The sequence below is a fragment of the Lacerta agilis genome, chromosome 12 (assembly GCF_009819535.1).
Source record: "Lacerta agilis isolate rLacAgi1 chromosome 12, rLacAgi1.pri, whole genome shotgun sequence".
NCBI lineage: Eukaryota > Metazoa > Chordata > Lepidosauria > Squamata > Lacertidae > Lacerta > Lacerta agilis.
Window position 1 is genome coordinate 21,170,961 of NC_046323.1, and position 27,924 is coordinate 21,198,884.

At 39.8% G+C, this 27,924-nt stretch overlaps 1 protein-coding gene across 1 annotated transcript in view; it reads left to right on the plus strand.

The window, feature by feature from the left end:
• Nucleotides 1-27,924, plus strand: part of HIBADH (3-hydroxyisobutyrate dehydrogenase) — a 71,198-nt gene that overhangs the window by 24,129 nt on the left and 19,145 nt on the right. The window contains exon 5 of the mRNA XM_033165205.1: nt 26,707-26,840. Within this exon, the coding sequence (XP_033021096.1) occupies nt 26,707-26,840 (134 nt within the window). The remainder of the gene's footprint in view (nt 1-26,706; nt 26,841-27,924) is intronic.

Below are 27,924 nucleotides of genomic sequence, written 5' to 3' on the forward strand. Positions count from 1 at the left end.
TGGAATAGATGTTTTGAGCGTTGGAAATCCATTACACTGACTGGTTCGGTTGAGAGGGAATCTTTACAATCTCTGTGATGGGGTTTCCCCCACTCCAGGCCATCCCATAGAAACCTGGATAGCTAGGTTGGATTCAGAGAAATGTCCTCCTCTGAAGAAAGTGCATTTCTCCCGCCGAAGAAGCCTTTTTTCAGATAATCCAACTCAATGTTTACTCTTCTTAAATTTTTTAAAATTAAGATTATTGCCTTTTCAAAGTATGGTTATCCCCCCCCCCCCACAGGCATTAGGCAGAACATTAGTTCTTAGAATATACTTGGGAAAGTTTTATAGAAGAAATTTAAATTAATTATTTTTGTTTTAAATGCCAGCTTCTGAGAAATCCAATCTTACTAAATCCAACTGGAAAATGGCAACTTAGAGAAAGAATTTGTTTCTCCTCGTAATAGTATTTTACCCTTTCCATGTATTATCCTTGCCTAATTCATGGAGGTGATAATTTATCAACAGCTTTATGAAGTGCCATTCATCTTGCACCATTACTCTCTCTCTTCAAGTATTTAATGTGTATAATCTGTTGAGAAATGTATATGCTTTCAAAGTGAATGTCTGTGACCTCCCACCTTGTCCTCGGACCGAGTATATATCTTACGGCCTACTTGTTCAAAGAGCAGCTTGAATATTTTATATCTGAAATCCCCAAGTGTTGAAGAAAAGAGATGTCATGTTGTAATTTACATATATGGGTTTTTGAACAGACACATTTATTGGTAAACAGCAGCAGTATACGGTAATTGTGACTTTTGACCCTCCGCGTTACACTTTTAAACTTGATACAACGGTCTGTTTCTAAGCTTTGTTGTTGTGTGCGATGTTGCTACTTATTTAACATCAAAAAGCTGTGGCAGTTGGCCTTTATAGATGGTGCCTGTGCTCTGGAATTGCCTCCTGCTGTCCCTGAAATGTTGCTTGGTTTAATGTGTCAGATTTTCTCACCAGAGCCCTTAATCAGCAAGACTTTAGCTAACACACTAGTCTTTATCAAATCTGATACAGCAGAGACTGTGCTTGAGAGTGCCCAATTCATTAACACACATAACAGCTTGGGCCTTTTTCTTGGAGCACTTAATGATGTTTTGGACTAATGACATGCACATGCAGATTTTTACATTGCATGTAATCTTTGTGCTTTCCCACTTTTTTTTTAAACAGACATTGCTTTAGGTCTGGAGTAAATGAGTGTTTTTCTGCTAAAGATTCTCAAAGTAAACTGGTCTCATTAAAAATAATGGTCGCTAAGGCGGGGGGGGGGAGATCCCGCAAGTTGCAACAAATAAAGCCACTTAAATCATAACTATACAGTAGATTCTCCTCTAGTTCGGTTTGGAATGGCACCTATTACTAGTGCATGTTGCCATGGGAACCTCTGCATAGAGGTGAAAAACAAGTAGGCCTCGGCTAAAGGAAAAATTGAATAATAGCTGTCGGTTTAAATGATCTATTGACATAATGTGTATGTGTTGCAATGGAAGTCTAATAATCTATGTCTTCCGATTTTTTTTTCCTGCTCCCTGAGTCTTCCAATATGTTTAAGAATGCTTTTGTCTATATTTGGTAAATAAATTAAAATGGGGGCATCCTTAGAACAACGGTCAGGTTGTGTTTATTTGAAATTAGCAAGTAGCCTATTCTTCGTAGTGTGTGTGTGGAAATTACTTTTCAGGTTAACAGTTGTTGTGAGAGGGCTTTAGTAGTTAGATGGGTAGCTGGTGTTAGATAGCTGATGGGCTTTTTAATTTTGTCACCCCATTTGTGGCACCAGCGACTTTTTCCTTTTTCAGCACCAGGTGAAGATAATTTTATTTGTCTAGGCATTCATGCATGGAATGTGCATTAGTTACTAAAATAGGTTTTATCCCCACCATTGAATTTTTCGGCTGATTTTTTAAAGCTGCTGTTTTGCTTTGTGTCCATTTTACCTGTGAGTTTATATTGACGTTCTTACTGTTCTGTGGTGTGCCACATTGAAACTGTGGGATTTATATGGGATTGTGCAGATAGGATTCTACCCTTGTTCTGGAAAGTGCCGTTTCAAGATTAATGATTTGATGCTTTAGATACACTGTTGTATGGATATTATTTCCCCTTTTATCTTTAAACCTGTATCCGTGACAATGGGGAAACTTAAATACAACTATTAATTGGCAGGATGCTGGCTGACTGGGCTTCCTAATGAGTTTAACTCTAAAGGAGTAATAAGTTGTATTTCATAGTATCATAGAATTGTAAAGTTGGAAAGGACCTCGAGGGGCATCTAGTCTAATACTGGGAATATTTTGCCCAGTGTGGGACTCAAATCCACAACCTTGAGATTGAAGAGTCTCATGCTCTACCAAATGAACTATTGATATACATATATTTAAATAAGATTGTTTAGTAGCATAACATATATTTGACATTTAAATTTAGCGCTTGAAATTTTCCCTCTTTTTAGTAAGTGATGTAATGCTCCGCCTCTGGAAAGCATCCCTATAAATTGCAATAGTTGGAGGGAAAGCAACAACATCTAGCATCTCTGGATAGCTGCCAAAGCACTAGCACCCTGACAGGTCCTGCTGCTTCTGATTGTCCTGGGGACGCACCCCCTTTAAACAAAATTTCCTGGTCCAGCACTCTGAACAGCACTGTGTGGCTGGTGCAGCTGCCAGTTTAATTTCCCACAGTATCCCTGATGTGATCAAGGGTGTTCTGGAAAGTTTAAATCTTGGACTGCAGCCACGCAGCACAGGTTGGATTGCTGCCGCCGCTGCTGCTGCCTACCACTGTTACCAGGTAATTCCACCAGCACCAACCAACAGAGGAAGAAGGAGGACCTACCAGAGCAGGGGTCAGCATTGGATTTTCAGCAGGGGGGCGGTCCACTGTCCCTCAGACCTTGTGTGCGGCTGGACTATATTTTTTTTGGGGGGGGGGGAAATGAACGAGTTCCTATGCCCCACAAATAAACCAGAGATGCATTTTAAATAAAAGCACACATTCTACTCATGTAAAAACACCAGGCAGGCCCCACACATAACCCAGAGATGCATTTTAAATAAAATGACACATTCTACTCCTGTAAAAACACGCTGATTCCCAGACCGTCCGCAGGCCGGATTTAGAAGGCGATTGGGCCTTAGTTTGTCTACCCATGTACCAGAGGGTGCGTTCTCTTCCACCCCCTCCATCCTGGAGCCCGTTCTGGCAGTGTGAATGCAAACAACCCTTTTTAAGGCTGAAGTCCTATATCCACTAACTTGAACCAATGGGGTTTCTCAGTAGACCTATGTGTAGGATTACATTTACTTATATTTATTTATTTATTTTAGTTCATAGTTAGGTCCCCCCCCAATAATCCAAGATAATCAGATGAGCCCTTTTATAGTAGAGTGGTGAAACTTTTAACCCCTCCTGAAGGACTATATTCCCTTTGTCAGAAGGCAGGGCTTAGAAGTGCCTGCAGCACTCTGCATTACCTGCTTTTCAGCCCTGTTGATGCTCTTTTAAGAAACGCCCAAGGTGTTGTCCTTTTCTTTTCTTCTGTATCAGCTAAAATAGGCAGGATGAAAGGATGGCAGGTGGGTGAGAAAATTCCCCCTGCTGGACCAGAGAGAGGGTGGGGGAAACCATTAGAACCAAGAAGCACTCTGATGTAGGCTTCCAGCCTGCCTCATTTCATGCCTTGCCTGGGGTGCAGAAACTGCAGCCACCTGAGAGCTTCACGCCGTTATGCAAAGCAAGAAAAATACAAAAAAAGAAAGGAAAAAAGGAAACGCCCTCTGCACCTTGTAAGTAAGCAGCAGGGCAAGGTAAACAGAAATTCTTCCTGTCCCCAAAGCAGAATAAAATATAAAAAGCTCCCTGGCCAAGGTGGACACTTGGTTCGGTGGTTCTCAACCCCTGTTCTGGAGTATTTTTCTGGACTTTGAATCCACTCTTAATGAAAATAAGAACAAATAGTGCGCTACATTAAAGAGTTGTCATGAAGTTAACAGCCTGTGAGTTATAAAGTAGCTGTTGATGGAGTTTATGGGAAAGGTTTGACTTTGCAAACCATGCATATGACTTCCTTTCTGAAACTGATTTTCTGGTTGGTACACATGTAAAGAGGAATGAAACGTAAGTGGGGGGGGGGAGGGAACAGTTAACAGAAATACTGCCTGAGGGAAACGAGTTTATCTCTTTTAAAAACACTGTTTTCCTTTTAACACTGCAGCTGTGGCATGGGTCAAAGACAGAGGGCTTAAATCAGAATTTCCCAATTTTGGGTCTCTAGCTGTTGTTGGACTACAACTCCCATCATCCCTAGCTAGCAGGACCAGTGGTCAGGGGTGATGGGAATTGTAATCCAAAAACAGCTAGAGACCCAGGTTTGGGAGACCCTGGCTTAAATAGATGACCTTCAGTTTGTGATTCTGCTGCTTAAAGAATGTTTTAATAAATCCATATTGGATTTTTTCCTTCTCCTCCCCCATGTCCCGCAGAAACCATTAACTTTTATCAATTTACCAACAGAATCATATAACCAGACTTGCTCACTTCTGTTCGAAACAGCTTTTGGCTAAGTTTAAGAATTCTTGTCTTGACTAATAAGCTTTTTACCATTCCCGCATCTCACAAATTCTGAACTGGCATTTTTAAATTTCCTCTGTCAGATCCAAAATTTCATGCAGCCAGACAGTGATTGACTAATCATTGTTCTAATCTGATGCTGCTGCTGGAAAACCTGCATTCAGGATCAGTGGATATCAGTCAAGTGCCACCTACTTCCCCCAGTCTATGCATGTCAAACGTCTGACCCTATACAGTGGTACCTTGGTTCTCAAACGCCTTGGTACTCAAACAACCTGGAACCCAAACACTGCAAACCCGGAAGTAAGTGTTCCAGTTTGTGAACTTTTTCCGGAAGCCGAACATGCTCCGTTTTGAGTGTTACGCTTCTTATTTCAGTGCCACACTTCCATTTTGAGTGTTACGCTGAGGTCTGCCTGTTTTTGCTGTTCATTTTGTGTTTTTGTTTCTGTGGCTCTTTTTGTTTTGTTTTTGTGATTGTGTGGAACCCAGTTCAGCTATTGATTGATTGATTGATTGATTGTGTGACTGCAGTACATGGTTTATTGCTTTCATTTTATGGATCAATGGTCTCATTAGATAGTAAAATTCATCTTAAATTGCTGTTTTAGGGGTTGTTTTTAAAAGTTTGGAACGGATTAATCCATTTTGCATTACTTTCTATGGGAAAGCGTGCCTTGGTTTTGGAACACATTGGTTTTGGAACGGACTTCCGGAATGGTGTAAGTTTGAAAACCTAGGTAGCACTGTACTGATGTTCAAATGAATCTATGTGAATCAGGGGATCAACTGAATAGAGCTAGAGAGAGCAGACAAACTAGTTTCACATCGTATAAGGACAATATGCCGCGGACGTTGAACAGAATGCACCAGCATAAAAATGCCACACAAGTAGAAAGGGATTCCAGTCTGAAATTATAGTAGACAAAGGGAGGCCTCAATTTCAAAAGCACATTATTGGGGTTTGTCATGGACTTCCTTCTCCCCTTTTATACTGGATCTTGAAATTCTGGTAACCCTGTCCAGGGCACAGCTCAGAGAGTTCTATCAGCTGTTACCAGTTTTCTGTGGACTGTTTGTGTTTTCCTCTTAAAAGCACTAGTTAGCCGCATATCTTTGGCACTGCTTTTTATATTTTAAAACCAGTTATTAAGCTAAGAGACACCTTCCTGAATCCATGGAGGTGCCTGGCTCCTTGAGTAGCATCCAGTTTGATCCCAGGAGGAATGGGATACTACTTTGAGATAATTTGATGTTAACAAGTCTTGGTGGTCAGTCGGATTGTGTAAATAATTTTTATCACAAGATTAAATACACTTAATATGTATCTAGGATAGAATGGGGCTTCATTTCTGCTGGCTTCCAGGGCTTAAATGGTTGGCCTAAATGATTCAGGACTGGGATAGTTGAAGGACTGCCTCTCCCACACAGGGCCGCCTTAAGCTTATCTGGCGCCATGGTGCAAGGATCCCTCTGGCACCCCCCACCCCTACGTTTCCCTCCGGGCAGGCAGCAGCTGGAAGGTGGCTCCTTCGGCGGGATGGAGGCTCCAGGCGCGGCGGCGCGGCATGGCAGAGCTGGGCGAGGGCGGCGCTGCTGGAGGGGCTGGAGGGCGGCTCCTCTGGCAGGGAGGCAGCTCCGGGTGCAGCGCAGCATGGCGGAGGCAGACGAGGGCGGTGAGGTGATGCCGGGAGGCAGCGTGTCCAGCCTCCACCTCTTCCCTGGCACCCTCCAGAACATGGCGCCGTGGTTCCCCACACCACTAACCTCTATGGCTAAGACGCCCCTGCTCCTACACACATCTGTCTGCCTGCTGTTTTTATCATTAGATTCCTTGCCTCTTGTTGCCTTCAGAGGTACATTTAAATATTCCCCGTCTGGTGTCCCAGCTAGTGGTGGTAAACAGTTTGTGGTAACGCCGTACTCTCTTTTTCTTTTCTTTTTGGGTTACATACTCATTTAATAATTGCAGCTAAGGCCATGTTCACAGCAGGTTAATTTTACATTAATTTACCCTCAATGCCACCCAGAAAATTATGGCCTACTTAAACATCAGGTGAGAAAGTAAGCCTGTTTCTAGAGTATATTGCCTCAAACATGGGGACTCGCATATCTGAATATTCTTCCATACCAAAAAGTCATAGAATCATAGAATTGGATTGGGACCACGAGGGTCATCTAGTCCAACCCCCTGCAATGCAGGAATATTTTGCCCAACGTGGGGCTCAAACCCACAACCTTAAGTGTTTCATACTTTACCAACTCAGCTACTCTCACTCACTTTAGTTACTGAAATTTAGACATACTAGTTTCCGTATGTTGTGTTCGCCACTATATTTTTATTAATATTATTTTCTGGGTTTGTCTTTAAAACGTTTAGAAACACTTTGAGTAGGCAAAGGTAAAGGTTTACAAGACTACTAGGAAGTAGTCATCTCAGATTTCCATGTTCACAAGTTTCTAGTGTAGTAAATATTGAATGCTTTTATAAAGAGGTTAACTATTTCCTCAGAACTTTGGGTGGAACAGCTCCTTTTGTTTTCCTAGATTAGGAATGGCGTTATGTTAATGTTTTATCCTTTAGTGGGGACTTTTGTTCTGTGGCTGATTTCCTTCTTCCTATGGATTGCTTAAAAAGCAAATGAATAAAAGTGAGTATCTTTGTCTATATATTTTCAAACATAAAAGGGCTGCTGTCATTTCACAGGAGATGACTCGAGATTAGGTGAGTATTTGAAATATTCACATAACATTTTGTTTCAATCTTTTAAAAAAGAAAAAAGCCCGTCAGGCCGGTTGGTTGTGATTTTTCAAGTCCACATTTTTAACAATAAAGTGATGTTGGAGATTGTGTTGATATAAAGTCCCTGTTAAGATAAGATGTGCTGGGTTTTTTTTAAAAAAGGTGCTGTTAATATTTTCCCCCTCAAAGCTCTTTTCTCGTAAGTGAACAATTGTCCATTTGCAGAGAGGTTACAGTGCTGTGGACTTTGTTCTGCATTAATGATACAAGTGAACAGTTAAGCAGGAATAAATGAGGTACTTTGGGTAAGTAAAAATGTGAGTCGACTGTCAGTGTGAGATTGGTTCAAGGAGCAGTTAGCCAGCAGTAATGGGGTACACTTGAGTAATTGAATTTGCATAACAAGGCTTGCTGAAAAGATCTGACAGGCGTAGAGATTTGTCTGGCTGGAGATCTCCAGATGGATGTGACCACGCAGCAGCTGGGTGGCACGTTGCTCAGCGTGGTCAGCAATGCCCAGGCTGTCAGCTGCCCCAAGCAATTGCAAAGCCCTGGCAGGCCAGCTGGTGGCTTCCAACAGACTAGGTCCCTGTTAGCTGAGTTTTCACATTGCTTGTCAGCCCACTGGACCTGCGGGGACTGCTGGCAACAAACATAACAAGTCGCCTCTGAGAATTGTTAAAAAGCTTTAGAAATCTGCTTTGGCTATGTGGATGCTGCTTTGCTTTGGAGGCAACTCAGCCTCCCAGAAATGCTTGCAGCTCTAGAACAAAGGTGATGAAAACCTTTCTGTGTTTGTGTGCTAAGTATGGGTCATGGTTTATCGCCAACCCTATGTTACGAAATCTATTCCCCCCCCCCCACACACACACACATCTGAACCAAGGGAATTAAATTTGTTTTTCATTCCGCACACTGCATCATTTCGTCTTTCTCCTTTTGATGATGATACTAAAGATTGCAGGCTGACTGGATAGGTATAAAATCAGAGGCTTTTTAAAAAATGAGCACTACACTTATAATGTTTGCCAGTAGAAAGTTGATCTATATATTTATATAGAATGAACTGGTAGAATTCTGGACTGTGCCACTTCAGACTGCGGGCTAAGGGTCATGCTTTTCTTAAAATGGAAGCCTGTACGTATACAGTGAAAATTTATATGGGTCTTCTCTTCCCACTGAGTTGCGGCTTATTCTCTCATATATAAGACTTCAGCATAGTTAAAGAGCAGGGCTTTTCCCCCCAGCCAGAACTCACATGAACCTGTCAGAAGTATATAGCCATCTTACCTAGGAGAACACCTTTGTAGAATCTTTTATCTCTCTTATTTCAACAAAAATTGATTGACCAACTAGCTTATAAAGAAACATATCATCAACAGGATGCAACTGGTTTTGTAATCTGTGTTTACAATTTGTGCATTAAAAAACAAACAAATAACTTTTGTGCGCCATTCCAGTTGCAAGAAAAGGACATCCAAAATGATCAAGTGGTTGAAACAATTCCCTTATGTGGAAAGGCTACAAGAATTGAGGCTTTTTGCATTAGAAAAATGGTGTGTGAGTAGGAGGATACGTGATAGAAATGTATGGAATTAAGCATGGTTTGGAGAATGTGGACAGACACAGGCTTTCCCCCCTCTCTTGTCATGAAGCTGAATGTTGGAAGATTCAGGACAGGCAAAAGAAAGAACTCCACACACCACCGAGTTATATTATGGAATTTGCCCACCACAAAGTAGTAATGGCCACACATTTGGATGACCATAAAAGAGGATTAGACAGATTCATGGAGAAGGATATCAACTGCTACTAGCCATGATGGCTATGTGCTACCTCCACTGTTGGAGACAGTATGCCTCTGAATACCTGTTGCTGAGAATCGCAGGTGGAGAGGGTACTGTTGTGCTCAGGTCCTCCTTTGGGGCTTCCTGGTTGACCACTGCAAGAACAGGAAACCAGACTAGATGGGTCTTTGGTCTGATTCAGGAGCGCTTTTCTTATATTCTTGGTTTGCACATAAATGCAAATGAATTAGAGAGCATAGTGGGGAGCCTTTTTTCCTATTGGGGGCCACATGTTGACAGTGGATGAGCCTTAAGCCCTTCCCCCCTGCCACCTCACCCCCCCCATTTTTCCTTTCCTTGTCATCCATATAAATTTAAGTCAGTGGCCCTATGTGGGCAGCCTGTGGCCCATCCCTGTATTGGATTATTTAACAACATATTGATAAAATAAAGAATAAATATGTTTATTATGACCTTGTAGCACTTTGGAGATTAGTTACATCCAGTGCTTCCCCCCTCCTAAATGGAATATTTAGGGGTACTCTCATTTCCCTATTCATATTGAAATACTGCCCCTCAATGAGGCCAAACTTAGATTCACAAAATGTTTAGGGGTCTGCGTACCCCCAGGAAAAAAGCACTGGTTACATCAGTATTTTGGTGTGTTTATGGAGAGAGTCAGCAGCTGGATAAGAAACGTTTTCAAAATGTATACTTTTAAAAAACTGTTTACAAAACTGATTGCACCTTACTTCATGAGAATTTAATATTTAAAATACTTTAAGGCACAAAATATGCCCTTTGATGTCACACATTTGCCCATTTTGAAATGAGTAAGTTCTATCTGCTTAACTGTTTTGACAAGCAGCAGTCCTAACAAATCTCTACCGGTTTTTATACCTTTATTGTGGCAGTATGTATTCCTAGGAGGAACAATGTATTGCAGTCTTGTGTGTTAGCATTTGAAATATTTACATTAGCTAGTCCTAAAACCTATTCCCAGAAGGAGTGTTCAATATTCTTGATACACATAATGTTTTCACTTTTAGTTAATACTCTGGCAGTGTATTTATATTGTGAGACAAGCTAAATTATATCATCTTGGTTTTCTCATGCATTGCATTTTTCTCCAAAACTGCTTATTAGATGGTAATGTGGAAGTAGTATAATAGGTTCCATCAAAGCAAAAATTTATACCACTTTCTATAAAATTACAGGTAATAGGACTGCTGCTTGCATAAATTATTATCCCATTCCATTCATCAACTTCCAAATGGAAGTTAAGCACTTTCAACCCATTTATCTTTATGATTAACTTTTAAAATGTTTCCCAAACTACATAAACTTCCATAAATTTTACCTGTAATCCTCTTCCTTTTGAAATTATATATGCACCAGTAGTTTTTAGTTTCTTTTCTATTGCAAAATTGCTTTTTAAAAATCCTTAAGATATACTGTATAAGAAAGTCAAGGAGATTCCTTCTGTTTTTATTACAACCTTGTGATACCAATGCGCTTTTGAAATATATCATATAGTTTAAGATTCATAACTTGAATAATATGTTAATATATGTGCTTGCTCTCTCTCTCTCCCTCCCGCCCCCAACACACGTTTAAACCATTTCTGTTAATTCTCTAGTAACTAGTGTTGGTTTACAGTTCCGGATTATGAAAATCCAAAATTTAGTGTAGCCTTGTTGAAGACCATAGTTCCACAATTCTCAGACCACCAGAATCTGTACATAGGTCAGACTCTGTTACTTTTAATCTTCATTCCAGCCTACATTTTTGTTTTAAGTGTGCTCTTCAATAATATCATTTTAAATATTTGATTGAACTTTTTCCCCCCTAAAAGCAACTGTAACCCTTTCTTTCTTTTGACTCAGGTTTTTAAAGGCCCATAAAAATTGAAATTGGTGTTCTTTTCTAGCTTTCCGAAAAGATCTTAAGAATTTTTATAGGGAGCATATAAAACAATTAGAGAACTCTCAAAGTAAGTTCATGCCTACGGCATATGGTCTCCCTAAGTAGGTTCTTCAAAATGGTTCTCCAGTTTCTGTGATGACTTTTGGAAACTGTTGTACGTAGGAAAGAAAACTTCGTATGTTATTCATCTACAGTGGCATAATGGAAGTATTATTATTATTATTATTTCATTTGATAGTACAACTCAAGCGGTTTCTGCCATACCAGATGTAAGGTATGAGTGTGCTCAGGCAATTGCGCTATTTCTTGCAAAGCTGACACAGACCAAAACCATATCCATATTCAGATCCATTGTAATCTGGGTTCAGGCCTCGCAATGGGACTGAGTTGGTGTCAGTCACCATGACTTCTGATTCTTCCCAAAAGACTAAGCAGAGAGTAGCATTGGGAGAGTGCTTTTTGGCCCTCTGGTGGTTACATTGTGGGGTGTTTCAGGGTACTGTTTTATCCCTAATGCTATTTAATATGTATATGAAGCTACTGGGAGTGGTCATTAGTAGTTTGGGGGGTAAGAACTCATCTCTGTAACATCCAAATCAGGAGCAGCCATGTGGGCCCTTGACCAATGCCTGGACTCAACGGTGTGATGGACAAGGAGAAATAAGTTGAGCCTGAAACTGGCAAGATGGAGGCATTGTGGGTTAGTGGTTCCCATTTCTAAGAAACTGGTCAATTCCCTGTTTAGGTGGCATTACATTTCCTTCTAAGGAGCAGGTACATAGTCTGGGACTGCTTCTGGATCCAACTTTGTCGCTGGAAACCTGGGTAACGTCAGTGGCTAGAAGCTTATTTTCCCAACTGTGCTTGGTATGGCAGCTTTGATGGTTCCTGGACTGGGAGACCTTGACCACAGTAGCTAATTCAGGGATTGGTGTCTTTGAGATTTGATTACTGCAATGTTGGCCTTCCCTTGTACTTGACCCAGAATCTGTAGTTATGGCAGAAGATCCCAGGATGGTTAAAATGTGTGTCGCCTCCCTTACATAACAAAACACTGCATTTTGTGCCATTCAGGGTGGGGGTGTGGAAACCAATTTCTGTATGGTTTCCATTTGCTGCCAAATGTTTAATTCACTTATTTATGTGCAGCCATCTGTCTCTAAACCACTTTGTGGCATTTAAATGGCTTGGAGGCGGCCAGTCAGATGTTCTCTAAAGCATTTAGCATCTGTTTTTACACCTTTTGTATACTACAATTACCGGTATACTAAGCTAACCAGTGCTAGCTTACTCTGTGTCTCAGTTTATATATATAAAAAAGGCCAAGTCACCTCAGCCTCTCTCTCATAAAAGCCTGTGCATGTGAACTAGTGTGTGGTCAGCTCCTTCCCTACCCTGCCTCCATGCTCCAGTTAGCCACCACTCTTCCCTGCATTGAAAGCCAAGCTAGAAGTATGTACAAGAGATGCTTCCTTGTAGAGCAGTGTCATTGCATAGAGTGGAAGCAAATTTTGGACCTTATTTATTCAAAACCTGTTCCTAAATTATGCCTGCAAGAGGCAAGGTATTTCTCCCACCTCCTTTTGCTTCAAAGGTTGTGTGATGGAAGAAAATATTTTGCCCTATAAATTCTGTATATATGACTTGAGAATACATAATATCGTATTGGACATAGAGTTCCTAGCACTGGCAAAAGGTACTGTCCATGATTCCTAACAAGTTTTCCTTTGGGCTATCAATGCCTGAATCCATGTTCTTACGTAACAAGGGGAGCATTTTGGTCTTGTCATATATTTGCAGCTGTTTTAGTTATTCAGTGAAACCACTCTTGTGTTTGTGGCAAGTCCATATGTATATGAATTGCCAATATTTTGTTAGTTGGTTGTGTTAATAAAAGCAAATCTAGGAAATACCTGTCCTGCTGCAGCTAATTGAGTATTGCAATTAAAATCTTACGATGATATTAAAGTAAAGGGAAGACTATTTCTTTCTCCATCTTTCCCCCTGTCCTGGTTTTATTGTACCACTTTGTATTCTGTACCCAAATGAGCTATATAGCCTGGAATGTCTTTCTTTTAGGAGTCATAGAGAATAATTTTCATAGCTCTCCTTAAATATCATCTTGGTTCTTATATCCTATGAGGGAATAATTACACTTTGCTGAACAGAAGGTCTGAATTTTAGGATAGACCATAAATTTCTGCTGTGTCTGGAGACTGACGTGTATATCAACGCAGCTTCATTTACCTGACATCTAAACATCTTTCTGGTTATCATCTACAACCAAAGGCTTGTTTGTTTTAAAATTTAATTCTTAGTGTTCCAATTCCTGAACTCATTGTTAATGATGCAATACCCTGATTGTCCCCTAGTAATAACAAAAATGCTTATTGCCCAAGAGACATGCAACTCTGTTTTTCGTTTTTTACTTCAACTTTTGATAGCTATGCAGAGAAGTATGCACAGTCCACGGAAACACACTTTGTGTTTAACATGTGCTCGAATGAGCCACTGTAACAGTGCGTTTATTTTATGATGACATCTTCTGGAACACCTCAAATGGAAAGGAGCTTTTGAGATCTTTGGTGAGATATTAATGTACCACCACACATTTGATTCACTCAACTGTGAAAAAACCAAAATCTTAATATTTACTACATACAGTGGTACCCCTGGTTACGGATGCTTCTGGTTATGAACGCTTCTGGTTACAAGCTCCGCTAACCTGGAAGTAGCTGCTCCTGGTTGCGAACTTTGCCCCAGGATGCGAACGAAAATTGCATGGCGGACGTACGCGCTCAGCGGGAGGCCCCATTAGCTAAAGCGCGCCTCAGGATAAGAACGGTTTCAGCTTAAGAACGGATCTCCAAAACAGATTAAGTTCGTAACCAGAGGGTACCACTGTATAGTCATTTTACAAAAGTGATGTATATGTTTTTCTCCTTTCTGAGATCTCTTTCTGAAGGCACCATTTAGCGTTCACCTTTTTTTTGAACAACAATTCTAAAATATTGTTTGATCAGATACTATATATTACACCCAACATACACCTAGCATATGCTATCAGATGGCTTTATAGGCTTTTAAGAAAACACTGAAACTAAAGCAGTAGATTTCCAGAAATTCCCCTTTGCATGTTTTGGTTTGTTTTTGGATAGCTACTTCATTGATTTTTAGATGTGTAAGAGACACAGGCAAAAACTTAAGCCAAGCAACCATTAGCAGCAATATTCGGACAGCCGGGTAGCTTTCCTTGTCTGAGGTCAGTTGCACTGAGATGAGATTAATCAGGTTGACATTTCGTGCTGGTGGGTCATGAACTGATGATAATAGCATTAAATGGTGATTCACTTGCTGTGGAAAGCACAGCTCATTATTCAGGCGGCATATTAAATCATCACCACAAACAACTGGAACTTTTACATGTCGCTTTGCTTGCATGCAAAGTGGATAAGTCTCTTTTAAGTGTTCTGGTCCTAGTAGAATATAAATATATTTGCTGATAAAGGAATGGCAGGAATGCCCTTAGTTCAAGAACCTGCTTTTATCTCTGTTTTTATGATAACATTTTACTTTTTTTATTTGGATTTGGATTTTCTACATATCACTTACATTTTTCTGTAAAGAAAAATGAACTACAAACTTCTCAGTTGGCTTCATGCTTGTATTGAAAACAATGGGGGGTATAATCTGAAAATGCAAAGTGGCGTCTTGATGCTTTTATAAGCTAGATTTTGAAATGTAGCTTGATGTTTTAAAATATACACAGGAATCTCTTGGCCCTTTAAAAGTGCAATCTCATATATGTATGTTTTGCAGAAGTGAATCAGTAAGGCCATTGAATTCAATGGGGCTTAGTTGCAGGAACTAGTTGTAGAAATCAGGAACTGACCTCAGTGGTGGGCAGAAAAATACAAATTTAACTCTTCATGTTGACTGAGGTTAAAACCTAGGCAGCTCCATGCTGTCTTTCTGTAAAGAAAAGCAAGCTAGTAGGAGAGACTCCTATGCCACTAGAGGTCAGTCTTTGGTAATCAACCTTTAATGAACCAGAACTGTCAGGAAAGCTAATAAATTACACTGTGGACTTTTCTAATTATGAATTCCTATTTAATCATTCACTGACAAGTTAACCGAGGCAGTAGTTCTATGTACTTTGCATACACAGTTATGCTCATGTATTATTATATTTCTTGAGATGCAGGTCTTCCATCATAAGAACAGGTCATTACCAAAGACTCTCTTATCTAATCATAATTACTTATTATGGGAAATAATTAACTTTGTTACCCTCTTGGTGCTACTCACAGCAAAAGAAAATTCATACTACTACCAAAAGGCATTTTACATAAAAGGCACATTCTGATTTCTGTGTAATGGAAAATGTTCAAATAAAAAAAATAAAAAAATACAGAGGATCAGATGTGTTTTATTTCAAATACTATGCATTAATACTGTGACCACAATAGTAGAGAGACTATGACTAGAGAAAATATGATGCATGAGAACAGGTGTTCAAGGAGTATGTATAAGTAATTTTTAAGCTTTTTAAATAAATGTTAAGGGTGAAATCTAACAGACCTTTGCCTTTGTAAATGGGATTTGCCATTCCTTCCCTCCAACCTACAGCCTTCACCCACCCCAAAAAAAATTGCTGTGGGGGGTTGAGGGAGTGTGGGGGCAGGACAGGAATGGGAATCTGATTGTGTCTGCTGCTGCAATTTTGGATCTTGCTATAAGTAAATATTTAATGTGCAAGTATGTGAATTAATTGTTTCACTTCGGATTTCTTTGCAATTAGCCTTTTTAGGCGAAACCTCACAAGGCATTTTCACATGTCGGAGAACATTTTAAAAATAAGTGTAGAGTAAGGTAACTGTGTGTCCTGCTTTACAGAATATAATTCTCAATTTGAAGGAGATGTCTGTTCGGTTTCAGTGTGGTTTAAACATAGCACCATATAACACCTGTCCTGAAAGACCTACCTATTGGCTCCCAGTACATTTCCAAGCACAATTCAAAGTGTTGGGTGCTTACCTTTACAGCCCTAAATGGCCTCGCCCCAGTATACCTGAAGGAGCATCTCCACCCCCATCGTTCAGCCCGGACACTGAGGTCCAGCTCCGAGGGCCTTCTGGCAGTTCCCTCGCTGTGATAAGTGAAGTTACAGGGAACCAGGCAGAGGGCCTTCTTGGTAGTGGAACCCTTCCTGTGTAGGGATACCATATTTGAAAAAATAAAATTCCGGACACCCACCACCCGCAGAGTTATTGAGCTTTATTCAGGAAGACCCCATAATTGTTGAGCTTTTGGGGGTAACCCCCCCCCCAAGCTATGTATCATGTTGCCAAGTTTTCCCTGATATTTTGTCAGTTGGGCAAAATCCCTCCCCCCGGATGCCATTGGCCCCCCCCCCCCGACATGTGGCAAACCAATTCCTGTGGAACGCCCTCCCATCAAATTTCAGGGAGATGAGTAACTTTATAACCTTTAGAAGACATCTGAAGGCAGCCCTGTATAGTGAAGTTTTAATGTTTTAAGTTTTATTATGTTTTTGTACATGCTGGTAGCCACCCAGAGTGGTTTGGGCAACCCAGTCAGATGGCAGTCAGATGGCTGAGGTGCAAATAATAAAATTATTATTATTATTATTATTATTATTATTATTATTATTATTATTATTATTATTATTATTGTTATTATTAAGAGCCATAAGAAGTGAGATTTGGGGCCTTGAAGTTGCCTGTCAACAGCTAGTATCTGGATAGCAGACTGATCAGGTGCACAAGTCATCTTGTCACAAACCTTCCTACTGTGGCATTTCATCTTAAATTATAATAATTGTTTCTAAGTGTACATCTATACAATCTAAATTAGCATATAAGTGTGTGTCCTCTTTTGACCTTTTCTTTGGCGAAGCATGACCTCCTTTTGTCAGTGCTGGTGCAGAGCAAGTGCAAGCCCTTCGCCAGCTACAAAAATAAACCCTTAACTAAATAATTGCAGCAGAACATTAGCAAAAAGAGACTTTCTAATATTCCCATTTAGGTTCCTTTTTATCACCATGTCTGGAGGAAAACCTGTGTGCCACAAACATTAAACTGACAGCATGTTGGAGTACAATATAAAACACACCATACAGATTTGCTTTTAGATACATATTGGAAAATCCTTGATTACATGTCCTTACAGCTGTAGCAAAGGGACAGAAATAAAATATTCCATAAACATTTCAAAAGGCTTTACTGTAGCTTTATTAGGTAGAATGCTTTCATGTTTGGATTTTTCAAAATAAATAAATCCATACCTTTATTTTATCAAATCAGTTCTCTAATTAGGAGTTAGATAGCAAAATAAGTTACCATTTCAATATCTTGGAAAAAGTGCATTGATTTCTAAAGCAACCTCTGAGTTATATTATGACCAGGCATTCTGTTCTGCATGTTAAAATGTAGGAATTAAGCATTGCATTAAAATGGTTATCATGATGGTAACTGATCAGTTTATGTGTAATCAAAGGAAAAGAACTGTTTACTGTCCTATTAAATGGACATCACTTAAGATGATAGCCTAGTTTAATTTTTTAAAAAATCTAATATTCCTCATGGATAACTTTTCAGGGCTGAAAAGCAATACAGTGGCACCTCGGGTTAAGAAGTTAATTCATTCTGGAGGTCCGTTCTTAACCTGAAGCGGTTCTTAACCTGAGGTACCACTTTAGCTAATGGTGCCTCCCGCTGCCGCTGCGCCGTCATTCGATTTCTGTTCTCATCCTGAGGTAAAGTTCTTAACCCGTGGTACTATTTCTGGGTTAGCGGAGTCTGTAACCTGAAGCGTCTGTAACCCGAGGTACCACTATATAATTTTTTTAATGAGTTTTTTTTTTAATCTGCTTGCAGATTTTATTGGCTACCCTTCAGTTTGGGGTTGGATGCTGTTTGACTAAACAGAGAGGAATCTTCCATAATTATACTGATAGTAAAAGTTGCACAGTTTAGACAAAAGTCTCTTACCCCATTTCCTTAAACATGGGGCTGTTCTGGCCAGTTTAGGTTTTGTGAGATCTAGCATAGCTGGAGTCTTAGTGTTAGGCTCAGAGTAGAAGATTCTGGGGTTTTGCCACAGAGCCTTGCAAAGGACCGGTTCTCACAACTCTGTTCGCCCTGTGATGGCTTGGTTGAGTGAAACAGGTATACCAGATCAATTGTTATGGATACAACATTGTATCTGTCAATAAACCTATCAAGTTAATGACATTGATTCATAACTGCCAGGTGACCTGGCCAACTGTGAATTGATTGTTCCGTTCTGCAAATGGAAGGATGCCATTTTGTTGTTTTCCCAAATGTGATTTGTAAAAGTACCCAAATAATATCTAAAAAGCAAAACTGCGAAGCGTTCATGTACACAAGCTTCCTTTGCTCTGCAGTCAACACTTTTTTGTTACTAAAAAAGAAAGTTTATTGTTCCCGGTGCCATTGACCACCTAGCAGCCCCATTTCTGATCCCCTGTCCTGTGGCCTGAGATTGCAGTTGAACAAATGTGATGTGTGTGCACCATTCTGGAACTTGTTGAAGGGCAGGATGTAAAATAAACACTTGCTTCCTAAAGTTTTCCTAGGTAGCCCTTTAAAAGCAGTCAATTTCCCTTAACAAGCAGTTCGGTAGAGGGGCTACACCAGTGAAAGAAATGCACATTGTGAAAGCATCAGCTTGTTGATTTATTGCTTGAGGGTGTCTGGATCACTGTGCAAGTTTATAAAAAAATACATTAGCCCCAATATTTGCCACCATTTTATTTGTGGGAAATAGTTTTAACAGACCTTGGGAGGTGTGTTCAGTTTTCCATGTGCCTCTGGAATCATGCCCCAATCCCAATTTTGGTGTGTATTTTAAGAGGAACTTTTGACATTGGGGAGTGGATAGGATCTAAACACTAAGAGAGGCGTCTCATGCTAGGCAGACAGATTTTTCCTTTGCTATGCCTTTGTAATTTACACAGTTGCCTGCCATTGTAGGATTGGCCTTTCTCGCCCAACCCGGTAACTTTTCAAGTGCTGTAATATTTATTTGCTATTAAGTGACCAGCACAGAGCATCACGCTTTATAAATTGCATCATGCTATCCTTAATCTTGCTGGATTTGTTTTTGCTGGTGCTATAATACCTTGTCGCTTTATATTCTTTTTTCGTAATCCTTTGGTGCCTGCAGACATACATGGTGTATATTAATGACTTTTAAACATCTTCGTCCCTATTGGCCAAACTTTTTCATTACATTTACTAGACTTGTTTTCTGTCTTCAGGATATATCTAACTTCCTCTGCAGTTTTACTGTTTGTTTTCTCCCACTCATGTCCATGGTCAAGTTCAAGCACTTTAATCCTTATAGCCACTCAGCACCTTCTTTTGAAGCATAAATCCTTTCATTATTGTGCTGTTCGTTCGGGTCAGGCAGTTTCCTTGAGTCTCCTGTAAGAGCTGCCTTGAATGGCAAGTTTTCCTTATTGGTGTTTTTTCTTTTCTTTTCTGGGCACACTGGAACAATGTAGGATGACTGCAAGGCAAATTCCCTGATTCTTTGAAGTGTGTCATAATTATCCTGTATTTTTTCCATGGAGTGAAAAAAGTAAATGAAACCTATGCTGAGTCACATCACTATAAAAAATAATAATAATTAGTAGGATTCTAACTGGAGCAGGAATGTTCCTCAACCCTAAGCAGTATACTTCGTTGTTTCTGAAGCCTGCATGTGGAATGTGTACCATTTTGGAATATTCTAGAACTCTCTTTCTCTGATTCTTAATCCTCATCCCTCTGAACAAGGGATGGCAGAGCATCTTGTAGCTACTACAAAAGCAACAGCTTGGGAAACTTTTTCTTTTCCACACAGCCTTGTCAGAAGTCTATTGTTTGTGTCTCAATACTTGGAATTGATAACTGGATTTAAAGAAGTGGACCTCAGAATCTCTACTTCAAAGACCCGGCAATGAAACATTGACCTGTGGGCCATATGCAACTTACGTTACATATGCTCCCAACAACTTGGTGTCTACAAAGCATCCCTAACACCGAGAAATGGATGGTTCACAGCATACAGTTTGGCCCCAACAGGCTACAGAGTGAACAACAGCCAGAGGAGCTGACAACAAAAATCTTCCGCTTCTATAGTAAATGTTTTAGTACAACTTATTTGTAATAGAGATGTATATTGCCTCTGTAATGATCAAGCTGTGAATGGAATATTTGTAAGGTGAGCTAATTTCCTGAAAGCATATGTGTGCACAAACTCTACCATACAATTCCTCTTCGGCTTATGTAATAATATTATGCAAATATTTGGGGGGTTTTTTGTAGGTCCCTCTGGTGACACACTCTCAGTTTGATTTGTGTCCCCACTGGGTAGGGAGATCATTATTCTAGTGACATGAGCACAAAGAGAGGGATCTGATAATGCAATGGAAGATTATGATCTCCGAGATTAAACAAAATAAATGAGATAAATAGGATGAGAGGCTAATCTGTTTTAGTTCTGGATTGATCTTTAAAATATGCCTTTTTCAAAGAAAATAGAACGAGATATATGAATGAAAACAGTGAATATATATATGAATGAAAACAATAAGTGTCAGTAAGTTGTGCTTTAAAATATATCCCAGAGTAAAAAGAAGGCTGATGCAAAAATCTTTTCAGAAACTGAGAACCTTTGTGGTGGGAAGCCTGATGTTCACAAATCCTTATTAATATACAAGTATATTTTTAAATATGCTTGCATAGCACAGTTCTTTCTTCTTCCTCTCCGTATGGGTAGTTCTAAAGTCAGATCAGCTCATCTTTTACGGTATTCTGTTGCTCTTTCAGCAGAAGTTGGGCCATTGTGATATTTATCTGAATTCAAACAAGGCTAATTAAAAGAGCTGCTGACAGTTGTTGTGATCCGACTTTGACTGCAGCTTGATGGTCATTATGGGTAAATAATGAACCAGGTCTGCAAATGTAGCAGCTGCCAACTCGGGATAGAAGAACAGCTATTGCTACCAATTTAAAGATCTATCGACCGCTTTCTTTTCTCCCTACAGATCTTCTGCAGAAATCTAGTGTTTTCTGCTGCTGTGTTTTTGTCATTTTAGCTATTGTAAAACTAGCCTATAATTTCCTCCTTAATATTTAACTTGGTCCATTATTAGCTTTCAGGGTTAACTTTTCCGGTTAAAAGCTTACTTTGTTTCTTTTTAGGAATCAGATTCAGTTATAATTCCTTGCTATTTGAATGTTTTGAATATTTCAGTGCCATCTTTTAATTTGTGTGTTCAGCTAGCTCTCCTTTTCTTTGCTTAGTAGTCAGTAACAAAGTAATTATTTTCTAAATGTTTCCCACTGATTGTCATACACTGAGTTGCAGTAATGAGTGGCTGTTCTTTATGATACATTCCCACAGCATTGAGACAAACCTGCTTTTTGTTTATGTTTTGTTTTGATTGCATCACTAAGGTAAGAAATAATCCAATCTGGAGCTCTGCTTGTCAGTGCTGACTGAGAAACACAGACTTGTTCATTAAGACGCACTTCTGAATACATTGTCACTTCATCATGTTTTGCCTTGTCCCATTAGCAAGCAGAAAACCTGCTCTAGAGGAAATATAGATCGTAATTGTAGATGAATCTAACTTTCTTACAGAATCCCCCGTTATAAATGTATCTCAGAAATGTGTAAAAGTCCCATTGTAGTTCCAGATATGTGCCTGTACTAAGAACAGCTACACAACATTTATTTCAACTGCCATTATTAAAGGCAATGCACACTTGGTAAAATGTAGGCGTTTGCTTGTGCATAATGCAGCAGAACCAGAAATCTTGCTTTGAGGAAATGATCCTAATGTGCCCCGAAAAGGAAAGACTTTTCTTGAGAAATAATGGTGAAAAATGGTTCATTTCAGTGTCTCTTTGTGTTTCAGAAGAAGATTAAACTTTATTTTGTTTTCTGCGGAGCCCTCTTGCTTGTTTGTTTGTGGAAATACGTGTGTGTGTGTGCGCGCGCGCATATGCTGCTGTTTTCCCTTCTAGGTGAAACCAGCAATATGTTAACAAGAGGTTATGTTATGCTACTTTATGTTAAACCAGATCACCCCTGAAACATGTGTAGAGCCATTCATCTGTGTCACCAAAACCCAAGAGAACAGCTGACATCGACTCTAAAACCGAAACAGTGATCACTTACAAATCAAACATGGCACGCTCTAAACCGATTGTGCACGGCAATCTTTTCTCTAGAAAGGGCAACTAATTGAACATGATAAAGTGTAAAGTTAATTAACACTCTTAAATTTGTTGATTACTTTTCACAGGATTATATTGTTCTGTTGAGTAGCAGCTTTCTGTCCCAGCTGTCGCCTTTTTAGCACGAATGTCTCTGGTAAACAATAGAGACACCATGACAAGTCGTAAATGGTCCCTGTGACAGCAGACCCTTGTGAGGCTACATCTGTAGAAAATGATTAAAACAATTGTATTTTAAAGACAGTTCACATAGCAGCCTGGTCCCCTCGGTCCTCTTCTTTATCTCATTTGATGGTAGACTGGTTAAAACATTTAAGTGCATTTTAGTAAATTAAGTGATTTACTGGTTTCAGTGGAATTAACCGTAAATGCTGTTTTAAGGTGCTGTTTTGCTGAAATGTATGCCTATGCTGGATTCAATGAGATTTATATCTCTTCACACTCATTTGGTTCAGTTGTAAATGGAATAAAGTTAATGTTTGCATTTCATAGTTTGCAAATACACAGGAAATAATTCAGTCTCTAACTTTGGGCTTTAGCAGCTAGCATGTTATATCTGAGTGTTTATTTGTTTTTAATATTCGTGGTGCAATTTGGTTCCCTTAAACAAATGGTAAAAATATTTCTTGTGATGCAGCAGGAATTTCAAGGGGGGAAATGTTCCAGGCTATAAAGTCACATAAGAACAATTGTCGAAAACAACGAGGTGGTAGTAGCAAACTACAATGGGTGCTAATCCCTTAAAATGTCTATTTGCAAAAAATGTTGGTATAAGAACCCTCCATTTTCTTGCACTTCCAAAGGCACTGCAGGAAGAGCTTTAATTTCCTTAATAAAAGTCAAGGGTGTAAAATTGGAGAAGGTTAAAACTTTGACCTCCTTTTCCTTGGTGTTCTTGTTCGAACAACAAATTATGTTCAAAACTGTAGTGATTGGTCCAATGTGTTGTAACGGCTAGCTATTCTCTAGGAATCTGAGATATAAGGTAGAGCTTTATGTATTAATAATCTCTTTCCAAGGTAGATTCAAGATAAACATAATTAGAGACATCTGCAAATTTCTCCCAAGCCAGATTCAAAGGGAAACTTTGGGGGCTCAGCAAGCTGGCTAATAAAAGAGGTGAGATTTCAAACTCTGGAATCCTTTTCTGGGTTGCAATGGAGGTTGGAGGGGAGAAACCTCCCTACTTCCTTCTTCCCAGCGCTGTACTTGCTGCTGCTGCCGCCGCCACTACCATGTTCTTTGAGTTGAAATGAAGATGGCAGAGTATTAGGGGGTGCAGAATTCTTCCGAACCTTCAGAACAGCTTGGGAAATCTTTCTAAGCTTTTGTAGATTTAATTATTATTATTTATTCCCTTATTATTAGGTTGGAGCCAGACAAACTGTGCTGAACTTAAGTCCCACTCATTTCAACAGAAACTAAGTCATGACTAACTTGGCCCACTGAGTCCCAAAAGGACACAACGTCAAAGAACTTAGTCTGGATCCAATTCATATCCCCCCCTCAAACTGAGAAAATTCCCTGGCTAATACTTGAGAAGAATTGGAGACTTGTCCTGTCTCTCTAAATAATCAGTTAAAATTACCTAATTCAGAATATGCCAGTCTTTTGTTGGGAATGCAGGTCTTTTGTTAGGGGTGCAGAACCTCAGTTTGTTATTTTGTTGTTGTTAATTTTTATTGATTGGGTGGGGGCAGCTGTACTTTGCACTTCTTGAGATGAGGAGTTCCGTAACCAGAAATATCCTGCCATGTATGTCCCAGCTGGCTGAAACTCCGATGGCAGCAGTACATGAGGCAGGACCTCTGACAAAGAATGCACATGCAGGCTTCCACATGACCAGTAAAATAAGAATCAACTTGAAGTTTTGGGTATCAAGTTTTCATAGGTGCACAAGGAGGAAAGAAACAAGTAAAGGGAAAAGGAGGAGAAACCCTAGTGCTCACTGGTAGAAGAAATATTTAATGTAGTTCAATGTGTTTGAAGTACAAAGACTCTTCCTTCCAGAATTTGAAAAGTTCGGCAAATTCTGAAAGTTAATGATTCTTCTGACGTCACCAACTGCAAAAAACAGCTTTTCCCAATATCAGATCAAAACAAATTCTTTTTCTCTCTCCTATCTTAAAACGAATGCACCACTTCTGTAGAGGCTCAACCTTGTGGTATACACTGTATTTCTTCATGAATAGAAGGCAGAGTGCCTCAGTGGATAACCTGAGGGGGCAGAGAAACACAAATGCGAAAATGCATCCAATCCTTGGTGCCTTGTCAGCGGAATTGGCACTGCTACAGCTGCCACATAATACCCATTCTGTATCTGAAAGATTGTTTAGTGTGGCAGCAGCTAAACTTTGGAACTCATTGCCTCTTGATATCAAGCAGGTCCCCTTCACTGTACTCTTTTCGGTGCCTGCTAAAAAGGCTATTTAGACAAGCCTACCTAGATGCTTAGAAAGTTGAGGTGAATTTTAATCTATTTTAGCTTTTTGTATGGTTTAAAGTATTGTTTTAATTTTTTCTTGATTTTCTTGTTTTTATCTTTTTGTAAACCACTTTGAGGTCATGCTGTTGTTATTTCTTTACTATCAAGTGGTGAATGAATTTTATGAAATAAAATAAAATGAATGGAAAGGTAATGGAAAAGCACTTAGAAAAGGGCCTCAGCACTAATAGGCATTCTGTACAGCAGTGCCAAAATAGGAATGATCTGCTGGGCTTGAACATTCTGCAGCAGCTGGTGCTTCCAAATGAGTCCTACATCAAGTCCTTTGCAATAATCCAAACTGCCACAGTCCATGGAGGAACGTGACTATATGCCAGGTTTCCAAAGGTAGACACCAGGGCTTATCTTCTTTCCCTAACTAGGTCACTATACTTTCCCCAAGTATTTGAGCAAGAGAAGAGTGTCTGGCCAAGATTAACCAGCTGAAAATTATCAATAATTTTCTGGAGCTATTTAGCAATCTGTTAACCTGATAGAAAGCTTGACCTGTGATGGACATTGCTGTATTTTTGTCGGCAAATCTAGGCTTAAATTTGCTGGAGATCAGGCCAAGGGATTAGTAGCAAGGACAAAAAAAAAAGTGTGTGATGAAACTTCCAAATAGTAATTTGGAAAGGCTGCCATTGGCTGTGTGGATATATCAATATGCCAAGGTGTGGCTGAAGAAGCTGGAGCAGCTGCTGGTGGATGGGCTGTGGTGCAGTGGGAGGCCCCCGAATGTGGAGGCAATGCTGGACCTACTAGTCGGCCTCAACACCGAGTGCAGTTGCAACTTGCCACTCCAGAGGGACAGTCTTGTCTCAGACTTCCTCAAGTGGAAATGGACCTCCTGTTTATTGAGAGTGGCATGAACAAGTTGCTCATCAGTGGTGCCATTAGTGGTAGGCCCAAGATCCTACTACCTGAGGACTACCTGAGGACCCCGGTGGCACTGTGGTCTAAACCACTGAGCCTCTTGGGCTTGCCGATCAGAAGGTCGGTGGTTCGAATCCCAGCAACAGGGTGAGCTCCCGTTGCTCTGTCCCAGCTCCCGCCAACCTAGCAGTTCGAAAGCACACCAGTGCAAGCAGATAAATAGGTACCACTGCCGTGGGAAGGTAAAACGGCATTTCCATGCGCTCTGGTTTCCATCAGGGTGTTCCGTTGCACCAGAAGTGGTTTAGTCATGCTGGTCACATGATCCGGAAAACTGTCTGAATAAACGCTGGCTCCCTTGGCCTGAAAAGTGAGATGAGTGCCGCAACCCCATAGTTGCCTTTGACTGGACTTAACCATCCAGGGATCCTTTACTTTTACCTGAGGACCCCAGTCAATGCAACATCTGGCCAAGCTGGCTTAACAATGGGCATTATGTGTACTTTATGTGTTTTTTAATGAACTGAATAGAGACACCGAGGCTTGGAGAGTGTGTGCATGAACTTAACAGTGCTTAGCTTATTTTTTTGTTGCTGTTTTGTTAATGTTGTTAATATTGCTTTATAGATTATAAATGCCATATGGATTTGTTAATCCTATAATATGACTTATGCTGCAATTGTGATGTTTAGCTTATTTTTCAACTGCTGTTTTCTTAATAAATTGTAATTATTTTATTGATGGTTTGTTAATTATTTTATACGATTTGTGCTGCATTCGAGATATTCTTTTTTTTTAATGGTTTGTAAGCCGCTTTGAGGTTCATTTGAATGAAAAGCGGCATAGAAATACTATAAATCAAATCAGTGCCTTTGTACTTGTCGCATTGAACTCCACGGCATTACTTCTGTGTCTTCACATTCTTGCATCATTAAGTAGCTGCGAATGGAGTGACCTGAAAAGAAGCTAAACTCCATTATGTGTTGCTGTTTTGGACTTTAGGTGTTGGAGCTGCCCGAGCAGGAAACCTTACGTTCATGGTTGGAGGAGTAGAGCAAGAGTTTGCTGCTGCAAAGGAGCTGCTTACATGTATGGGTTCCAATGTGGTCTACTGTGGAGAAGTTGGAACTGGACAGGTACAGACTAGGAAAAAATCCTAGACATTTCTTGCCATCTTTCCACAGATAGGCTTGGACTATCTTTTTCCTTGTTTAGGGAAGTTTTTAATGTTTGGTGTTTCATTCTGTTTAGTATTCTGTTGGGAGCCGCCCAGGGTGGCTGAGGAAACTCAGCTAGATGGGCGGGCTATAATTATTATTATTATTATTATTATTATTATTATTATTATTATTATTATTATTATATTTCAATGTGTCCTTGGTTACTAAGTTGTCATATTGCCTTTTGATCCTGTTGTTGCTATTTTGGGTGGTGGTGGTGGTAGGGTTTTATGGTTTATTTGACCGTACTGTATTCTCTATATCAGGCTTCCTCAAACTTGGCCCTCCAGATATTTTTGGCCTACAACTCCCATGATCCCTAGCTAGCAGGACCAGTGTCAGGGATGGTGGGAATTGAAGTCTCAAAACATCTGGAGGGCTGAGTTTGAGGAAGCCTGCTCTATATCAACATTTAACTGGGAAATGGTATAGAAAACTTGTAAGATAACCAATTAAGGATGAGGATGCCTGGAATGCCTCTTAGATCAATTTGTATATCACAGAATAAGCAAAGGTCTAAGTCCTGGGATGCATGCATTGGTTTACAGTGGAAGATAAGCCAAGATAAACAACTATACAACCTTTAGAAGTTGTCTGGAGGCAGCCCCTGTATAGGAACATTTTAAATGTTTAATGTTTTATTACATTTTTGTAAATGCTGGAAGCCGTCCAGAGTGGCTGGGGCAACCCAGTCAGATGGGTGGGGTACAAATATTCTTATTCTTATTTATTATTCAGTTAACAAAGTGAGAAGTAAACATAAGAAGCCTAGAAAGAACATATTGTGATAGGTGGCGCTTAAAACAGAATACGTACCTACCATCTTTTCAGTCCATTCTATGGCGGATTTCTGCTTACACTTCCAAACGCATAAGCACTTATTTGTTGCAGTTTGCTAACTCTACTTCTCTGGTTGGTTATTAGACAGTGGCATCAACATATTGTCAATAAGAACAAATATTTAGACAGTTATTTTGAAAGTGCAAATGCAGATGACTGT